This window comes from Arctopsyche grandis, chromosome 2, assembly GCF_051622035.1.
Source record: "Arctopsyche grandis isolate Sample6627 chromosome 2, ASM5162203v2, whole genome shotgun sequence".
Classification (NCBI taxonomy): Eukaryota; Metazoa; Arthropoda; class Insecta; order Trichoptera; family Hydropsychidae; genus Arctopsyche; species Arctopsyche grandis.
The window spans coordinates 26,336,674-26,346,538 of record NC_135356.1 but is presented as its reverse complement, the minus strand read 5'-3'; the positions used below and the strand labels follow the sequence as shown (position 1 = coordinate 26,346,538).

Genomic DNA, 9,865 nt, shown 5'->3' with positions numbered 1-9,865 from the left:
TCAAACAATCATTGTGACTCGTACATATTAAATAGTTGAAATGTTCTTCTATGCATACATACTTTCTAGTATCACGTCGAATCCATTAATGTATTAGAAGGGAAATATTAAATATTGTATGGCAGCGGTTCTCAAGCAAAGCATGTAGACAAGTGTTCTATAAATAATTCATAATCGAAAAAGTTTAAATGCTTTGCTCATGTAGAATTTTACTTCTTTATAGCTTTCTAATGATTTAAGGTTTCTAAAAATTGTAATACCCATTGATTTGTACTAATGTTTTAATAATTTTAGAATTTTTTTTTGTTTAATTTTGTATTTTTATAATGTTGCTTTTTCTGGTGATTTGTTAAGATCTTGAAAATATTCTCATCTAAATTAAGAATTAACACAGTTTAAAAACTCAAGAGATGATATGTAATGTATGTATATACTTGTTTGAAGTATTTTATTGGTTTTATTGTATTATATTATAATTTATTACCAAAGAGTTACGGCATATTAGTGTGAGAAGACTTTTCAATAGAAAAGATCCAACATACATTTCTCGCTTTCTAGTCATTTTTTTTTTAATTTAATTTTAGTATAATTTATCTTTCGAATGGACGAACAAAGAAAGTCGCTTTTAATAAAAATTTAATCAAATTTCGTAGAAACTTATAGTATTAATCAATGACTGAAATGTTTTTCTCAATAATTTATTTTTACGTTATAATTTTTAATATCAATTGTGATGTGCCATCATAATTTATATACATAATGTATATCATTCCTGTGGATTTCACAATTCTAATAAAATTAAAAGCAATTTTTGGTGTGGGTTTCAAACAACCCAACCCAAAATCTGAATGCAAACCTATTGTGTATTTTAATCAAAATTTTTGTTTTATAAAATCTTATAAATAATCGATTTGCAAATCAGATTTTGGGTTATCCAATTTCCAATACTTTATCTAGAAACTTCCATTTATGACAGCTTTGCACTCAAGCTTTGCTTAAATTTTATATTGTTTTACACGAAAACTCATAAAGCTAAGTTGACGATCGTAAGGAGTTTTATTGCTCACAATATGTATATACTATATATGTCATAAATAAAGAAATATATTACGAAATTGCAGTCATTTATGTTTATTCTCAAAGGGGTGCAAAAATTTGTTTAATGTAGGGCCACGAATTTAATTATAAATTTTTAACGTTATTTGAATGTTCAGTTCAAGATATTAAGTTGGTAGGAAAATAATTGTGGCTTTTGTTTTTTTTTTTTTTTATTATTTGTTTTCAATGAAATTCATTTCATTTTTTTGTGTTATACATAATATCATTTTTTAAGTACATTTATCGGTTAACGTCTAATTCGGGTTTATTAATTTTACTTCAAATTAGGTTATTAAATTAAAAAATGGAAAAGGAATGAATAAGAAGAAATTTTTCGTATTAGTTCAAAACAATTGTTAAAGCCGCAGAAAGTGAAAGAAACTGAAATAGTTACTATTGTATTCGAATGTCATAAGCTGCGATTATTTTCTTAGCAACCTACTAATTCAATGGAATATGAGACATACGTATAAAAAGGCTATATTCAAACTTTACACCCACACCCGAACCATTTGATCCCACGAACAAGTGGCTACGGCCATTCCGTTCCCAGCTACAGATAGCGACGTAATCCTATTCTCGTGTCCGTGCAAGACTCCTTAAAAGACAGAACGTTTTAATAATATATGATTGGAACATATTATAAATAGGCTACAAGCGCTGTGTTACCGTTGTGTTGATTCTTCATTGTATCCCAAATGTGCACGTTGTTGTCGTCGGAGCCGCACAATATAAAACGTCCACTCAGCGACAAGCCTGATACGAATGATTATGTCGATTATACTATAGCTGAATGTCAAGTATTTATAATGCGATACATACCGCATGATGTGAATCCACTCGTTTCGTTTGGTGGTTTATAATGGGCCAATTGTTGATCGCTTCGCAGGTCAAACAATCGAGCTGATTTATCTTCAGAGCCGGTGGCAAAGGCCTGTCCGCTTGGATGAAACTGTAAAATAATTTTGCGTGGACATCAATGTCAAGTGTATGGATTCAGAATGTCTTAGAAAAGGGATTCTCTCCGCGTTATTGGTAAGTGTAAGTTAGGTTGAGTTTCCCAAATGTGGTACCAGCGCTACATGCATCGTGAAAACATTAGAGCTCTGAATCTGAATCATTCTTGGATAAAATAAAAAATAAGTATCGACCGGTTGAGTTTTAATCTTATTAGACATTTTGAAGCTCAACAGATGAATCTTTCATTTAAAATAAATTAAAAACAATATTTTCGATGTATGATTGGCTTTAAGGATATCCTGGTAACAATCAAGAAGCGATTCTTATCAGTTATAGTCTTCCGTAACCAGAAATCATAATCAATCCCACATCTAGAACATTGTTCTTTCGAAGACCAACATTCAATACTCAACATCTTTGAGAAAATACATCTGGCAGTCGCAAAGATAATAGAACATAAAAGATCTAGCTCTTCATGTGTATTGCAACAACAATCAAATGCATTTTTAAAAGTATGATGTCTTGTTTCGTATTTTTTAAGGAATATAATTTTTTCGACTCATTTATTTCAGCCGCCTTTATATTTCGGCCGCCTGTGTGCTCTGCACACATTTGTACATATTAATTTTATAACTTAAAAAAAATGGTAGTTACATACATATTAGGGTTTCTGACCCGGGACAAACATTGCCGGGAATTCACGGAATTTTTGTTGTCCCGTGTCCCGGGAATTCTTATCTCGAATCCCGGGAATTCGATTTAAACAAATCAAAAAAAAAAAAACGAATATACAACATTTTCAAGACTGTGCGAAGGGAAATAATAAATCAAATACACAAAGAATAGTAAAATATTATCAACTTTGACTGAAACTGAAAGAGTTTTTTCCATTGCTGGAAATTTTTTTACTAAATCTAGAAATAGGCTTTCGGATTCTCATTTAAATATTTTAGTATTCTTAAGAAGCTCATTTAAATAAGTTTACTTTTATAATTAAATTTTTTCCAGTTAATAGATATATTATGTATTTTTAATTTTTTTTATATTTTGTAAATAAATATTTTTTTTATTAATAAAAAATATATTAAATTGAAAAAAAATGTTTTTTTACATTTGTCCCGAGATCTCGGGAATCCCGGGAACGCATCCGGGCTCCATCCGTGTCCCGGGAATTGAAAAAGTCCGGGAATACAGAAACCCTAATACATATATGTACTTACACAAACGCTATTGACATCTGATTCGTGCCCGAAGAACGTTTGACGAGGCGATTCTTCTCTGATGTCCCACAATTTGCACGTTTTATCCACAGATCCAGTGACATACGTATTTCCATCTGAAATTTAATAATAATTAATTAAATAATGAAAAATTAAAGAAGCAATTTTTTTTTGTGCTCACCAGGTGAAAGGGATATGGAAACGACGTCTCCATTATGAGCTTCAAAGTCATTTATTCTCTTTCCCGATTCCAAATCCCATATGCATCTGAAATTTAACAGGTATTATTCGCGTTGTTTTGAATTTGTATTATTATTATTATATTAATTTAATGATTGAAACTAACATTTTCATGTCGCCAGAACCGGTCAGTATTCTTTTATCATCGAGAAATCTACAAGAGCTGAGGAATCCTTCATATCCGGCTAGCTCCCTGACTACCTTTGCAGCTCCTGTTGCATCCCGATTGTTAACGTCATACACCGTGCACATATTATCCATACCACCACAAGCTGTTCATCAGAAAAACACTCAATTTAATAATAATGCACATATTTGTTGATGAGACCTTGCATACCAAGTATTCACAAATTTTATGATTATTGTACATTTAAGTATTCTCCAAAAATTATTGCAAATTGCTTAAAGAATATGCGTGTAGTTCATTCATGAAAATGAAACAATGTTTAGAAACTTAATTGGGTGAGTTATATCTTTGCCATCATACTGTATGGAATCGAAGTATGGATATTATTATTAACTCATGATTGATACTAAAGATAGGATGTTTTTGAGTTGTATATTTATGGACAAATATACGAATGCTTAAAATGTAATTAAATAGAACGGTTTATATTACCGACAAAATTTCCCGACGGGGCGAAGGCCACACTCATGACCCACGAAGATCGTAGAGGAATCACCTGAACCTTATTTCCCGTCCAGGTGTCCCAAATGATCAGCTTACCATCAAGCGAACCAGTCACACAGTGTCTGTTAAAAAAACAATGAAATACAATAAAAAGCAGACTTTTATAGGAAAACGCAGCATTAAAATTGTAAATATGCTTTGAATTTAGATAAAACTACAATGATTATTTTTAATTTATTTCTAAAAGTACAACCAATCTGATTTTTTACATCAAGGCACACAGAAAAAGTCGCAAAGTAAGTCCGTTTACACATTATAATTTTATATTCATATTAATATTAAATATTTCAATTTTTGCGCCAAGCTATTCAGCTTAAACATGAATTGATATATGTATTTGAAAGTAGTTTAAGTCAAAAGTCTATTTACTACCTTTATAATAACTCTAAATATGTATGTATATTAAAAAAAATATATGTAATATTAAAAATTACAAGAACTAATTTTGTAATAATGAATTGTACAAATATAATGATGCTATAATTAATTGTATAAAACAAAATTCAATTTTAAATTTAATTTAATTGAATTTTTGAAACAATTGAAATTAAAATTTTTTAAAGCAACGCATGCATTCTTTTTTCATGAAATAAACATTTTTCTTTCAGAAATATTTCAATATTTCTCAACGATAAACAATGATTTAATGCAAATTCTATATCCACACTATGTTGAAAAAAAATAAAAAAGATTGTCTTCTTTGATCTATCTAATATATCTTCTTTGATCTATCTATCTATACTTTGTGGCCTGGTTGCCTATAGCTAATCTGTCACATATTTCTAATCAATAGAATCCAATTTAGTTACACATGAATATTTGTTCAACCTATTTATTATTTAATTCGTCCTTCAAAAATGGGTGCAATAATATAATAGATTTAAATCGATATGTAATGCAAATTTATTTTAACTCACGAAAATACTGTGACAAGAAATTTCATAGTAAATTGATTTTTGTTGCATATGAATACCTAATAGTATATACTATGTTTATACATATGTAATTAGAAAAGAAGGCGCATTATTTATTACTATAAATGCAAATGGATAGACGCATACATGTTGTACTTTTTAGTTGATGATCGCAATAGAATGAATTTTTTTTATGTTTAATTGAAACTTAGACAACTTTCGTAAAGGCATAATTATAAACATAATAGAATGAATGAGAAAACGCTCGCGCATAGTGAAAGCAATATTTGATACCTAGAATCGGCGCTGAAGTGCACTGAATTAACCTTGTTGATGTGACCCTTGAGCATCTTTTTAGTTTGCAAACGGAGTTTGGGTGCATCGGCTATATCGCTGCATTTGTCTTGCAGTTTTACGTCTGCATTTTTCGCTTGATCCGCCTTTAAATGAAAAAAAATGTTATTGGAAAATTTCAATATGCTAAAATATTTATAATAAGGCGTACTTTAAAAAATTTACTGAACAGGATATATTAAATGCATACAAATATGTGTACCAATTAACCTAGTACTACATATGAACAAACACACTAAGTTACAAAATTGAATTCAAAGTCATACTTATTTCTATTTAATTTTTAAATTGCATTCAATATATAAATGGCAACCTGATTTTTTTTCAAATGATGCTTCTCATCGAGCCAAATTTATCTATGGCTATTATCATCATTATCATCATCTACAGCCATTCACCATCCACTGCTGGATGAAGGTCTCTCTAACACACTTCCACTCGTCTCTGTTTTGCGCAACTCTCATCCATCTTACACACACATTTTCCTAATTTCGTCTCCCAACTTCCCTGCGGTCTTCCTTTTACCCTTTTGTATGCTTTCGGGTACCATTCAAGCACTTCTTTTGTCTACCTTTCGTCCATTCGCCTAGCCACGTGGCCCGCTCATTGCCATTTCAATCTCTTTACTCTATCCACTATGTCCACTACCCTTGTCATACTTCTAGTTGTATATAAATTAACATACATATACATATGTAGTTTAATTTCTCTCTCCCTCCCTTTGATATGTACATTATACATATATTAATTATCAACTTAATGACCAATATGACCGTATTAATGACCAATAATTGTAAAGATCTTATATAGTAGACTTTTTCAGGAAGAAAATATACGGCTCATTTACTAGTTAGAATCTTGAAATAAAATACGCCATTGTGTGACAAAAACATTTTAGTTTGGTTTGGTTGCTTACTTTGATCTTTTCGACTATTTCGGTTAATTCCTTGCGCAAGGCGGCTGTTTCAGGATCGTCTTTGGGTGGCATCGTCGCTTTCTGATATGAAGTGGTTCACACTGAGTTGCAACCGTCTGGTTTAGCAGTTGAAACCCGAACTGAGGATATGGCAGGTAGTGCATCCCGCACTCGACCGCTAATCCAATTGACCTAATGAGATTTTACTATTGCCGACATTGCTAAGGCTTTATTAAATTAAACATCTTACATACTGGGCAACGATGAACCTTCGGCGATAACTCAAAACCTGTTTACCGATTCAACGTTTAAAATCATTAAAATTGCAGTCAAGAGTGAACTACCATGTATTTCTTCCGGTTGGCAGATCTATAATTATGCCAAATGTAACTTACTCTTCTTCTTAACTTATATATTATACTAAAATTGATGTATAATACAATTTCAGTTCATTACACCGAATGTAAAAGTGCTACTTCCGGTTGAAAGATAACATTTTCAAAAAATCGTGTGGTAACATTTTAGAATTTTCTGCATAGAATGAAAAAGTACCACTTCAGGTTAAAAAAATTCGGATGTGACCAACATATGACTTTATATATGTATGTATTTGAGGAATATAAGGTGACAAAACAAAATTCCATAATTAAACATCCATACAGACACACAGCCACACAGACGCATACAGACATACAGACGCACACACATATTTTCTAGATCATGAAAACGTGATATGTGGATATTCTGAGTTCGAATCAGTCAAAATCTCAAGTTCGAAATCTATTATTACTACGCACATACATAGATAAGGTAAAAAAGTATTTGTCTTTGTTGTACGTAACACTAATCTATCTCCTCACATTTTCCTAATTTCATTTTTATATCTTCCTTGCGCTCTTCCCTCTAACCTTTTACATTCTTTCAGGTACCATTCTAGCATTTCTTTTGTCCACTTTTCTAACTACTTGACCCACCCATTGCCATTTTAAATTCTTCACTCTCTCCACTATATCCACTACCCTTGTTATACTCCTAACCCACGTATTTCACTACCTATATTTTCTCGTTATACCGAGCATACAGCGTTCCATATTTCTTTGAGTGCATTGGACTGTGTATTGCATCTTGACATTTAATGTCCAAGTTCCACATCCATACTTCATCACCAGCAAACGCGGCCATGGCCAGTGGGGGGGGAAGGGGGCGCCAGCCGCTCTAAAATTAATATATATATATATATATATATATATATATATATATATATATATATATATATATATATATATATATATATATATATATATATATATATATATATATATATATATATATTCTATATATGAGAATCCGAAGTGGAAAATGCTATAAAACTAGCAAAGAGTCGGAAAGCTACTGGACCGGATCTGATTACTGCCGAATTCCTCAAGTTATTGGACAACGATAACATAGAATATCTCACAAAACTCTTCAATAGAATATATTTATCAAGCGAACTACCTAGCGATTGGTTACAATCCATATTTATCCCGTTGCCAAAAAAGAGTAACGCGAGGACGTGTAGCGACTTCAGAATAATTATCCCAATGAGTCACACATTGAAGATCCTACTAAGGATAATACAGGGCAGAATTTACTAACGGTGTGAAGAGGCGATTAGCAGAGAGCAGTTTGGGTTCAGACAAGGCTTGGGTACCCGAGAGGCCCTTTTCTGTATGAAAACACTACTCCAAAGATGCAGAGAAGTCCGTAAGTCCAGATGAATATCTAAGAATCCGCATCGAGATGGCTAGAACAGCAATTGTAATAAAAATGAAGGCGGCGCTTACAAACAAGCATCTCAATCTTCATACGCGGTTGAGATTCGCGAAGAGCTACGTCTGGACAGTATTACTACACGGATGTGAGACGTGGACTCTGAAGACCAAGATGATCAGCCGCATCGAAGCTTTTGAGATGTGGGTTTACAGGCGTATGCTGAAGATTCCGTGGACCAAAAAGATATCAAACGAAGCTGTCCTCGGCATGATGGGGAGAGGCAGGGAACTTGTTTCTGTCATCAAGCGGAGAAAGATGGAGTACCTCGGACACATTGTACGGGGTCCAAAATACGAATTTCTCCGTTTGATAACCATGGGGAAAATAGAAGGAAAAAAATGGATTGGCAGGAAAAAGTTATCTTGGCTTCGAAACATGCGCATGTGGACCGATATCTTCAAATAATCGACGAGGTGGTCGCCAACGTCCGGATGCGGACAAGGCATTAACAAGAAGAAGATATTTGAGAATTAACTTTATTATTAATTAATTATTTGAGAATTAGCGTATGAATGTTTCATTCGCTTCCAAATATAGTATATTGTTCTGCTACTTTTCGAACTAAAATGAATCATGCAAAAATTTACAATATTTTAATTAATTCAACGCCTTTTCCAAATACCAGTCTCATCAGATTGAGAAGGCCAATCTGATTTAACCATTGATGTATAATACACTAGATCCACCCTCACGTGTTATACTGGTCTCCCTTTTGGCGCATGCAAAATACATGGCGCATGCACAGTTTCTCTTAGTAGGTAGGTAGGTACCGCTGCATCGTAGGGAAAAAAACCCAACTTCCCCGCTAGTTAAACCCCCCGCACCCCTCAGTTAGTGAAGACAAGATCTCCGACCAAAATCACACGTCAGGGCCCATCTATGTGTATTATACATCAATGAATTTAACCAATCTAAGTTTAAGCATATCGATTACAGGTATTTGATTGGCAAAAATTTGAATTTGTAAGCTCTCACACTTACCGTCTTTCCCACGAACTTCTCCAGAAATTAAGAACTGTTCCTTATTACAGTCTTATTTTCTAAGAGTTTCGATCTATGTATGTAAGTGTTACTTGTTTGTAAATTTTATATAATTATGTACAATCAACTCAGGTGAAGTTTATGGTTTGGGCGTGTGAACACGATGTATGTCTGACTTGTGATTCTGCAACACATACATATGTATGTACATTAAGAAATTGCTTGAAAAACATTAAGTGTATGGAAAGCGTTGGTGTATCCATAGTGCACCTCAGATTTTTGACACGTTCGTTTTTTTTACACAATGTAATTATTGTTAATAGATTTATAACTACATAGTGATAATATTAAGTTGAGGATGTTTAGCATCAACTATTTAGTGATGTTTGTAATCGACATGTAGAATTAGTGGTGGAATATGTCTAAGATATTTCTGAATCAAATTTTTACTGTGTCCAAGCAAATGGAACCTGGATGATATTTTCGGAAAAAAAAAAACAACAAATCCATCCATTGTTGTGTACATTATTTTCACAGGCGAAAACTAAATTGTCAACAGGATATAACGATTGGAAAAAACATAACGTACAGTTTAAAATAACACAAATCTCCAGCAGGTCATTTCAAATCAATGTTAACCTTTTTGCAGTAATAGAGTGTGAATTTTCAAATCGAA

At 32.5% G+C, this 9,865-nt stretch overlaps 1 protein-coding gene across 1 annotated transcript; it reads right to left on the bottom strand.

Moving 5' to 3' along the window:
- Positions 1-1,282: 1,282 nt before the first annotated feature.
- On the bottom strand, positions 1,283-6,517 carry Gbeta76C (guanine nucleotide-binding protein subunit beta-2). The gene is made up of 9 exons (XM_077445986.1): positions 6,394-6,517; positions 5,418-5,563; positions 4,138-4,271; positions 3,625-3,790; positions 3,460-3,545; positions 3,279-3,394; positions 1,921-2,050; positions 1,768-1,854; positions 1,283-1,696 (listed from the first exon to the last, which is right to left on the bottom strand). The coding sequence occupies exons 1-9, from the start codon at positions 6,463-6,465 to the stop codon at positions 1,590-1,592; spliced, it is 1,044 nt and encodes a 347-aa protein (XP_077302112.1). The 5' UTR covers positions 6,466-6,517; the 3' UTR covers positions 1,283-1,589.
- Between the last annotated feature and the right edge of the window lie 3,348 nt (positions 6,518-9,865).

Coding starts and splice junctions, on each gene's coding strand:
- Gbeta76C (XM_077445986.1), bottom strand. CDS start 6,465: ATGCCACCCAAAGACGATCCTGAAACAGCCGCCTTGCGCAAGGAATTA. Junction 3,546..3,624: donor GGTTCTGGCGACATGAAAAT/GTTAGTTTCAAT, acceptor GTTAAATTTCAG/ATGCATATGGGATTTGGAAT. Junction 2,051..3,278: donor CAGATGTCAATAGCGTTTGT/GTAAGTACATAT, acceptor ATTATTTTACAG/TTTCATCCAAGCGGACAGGC.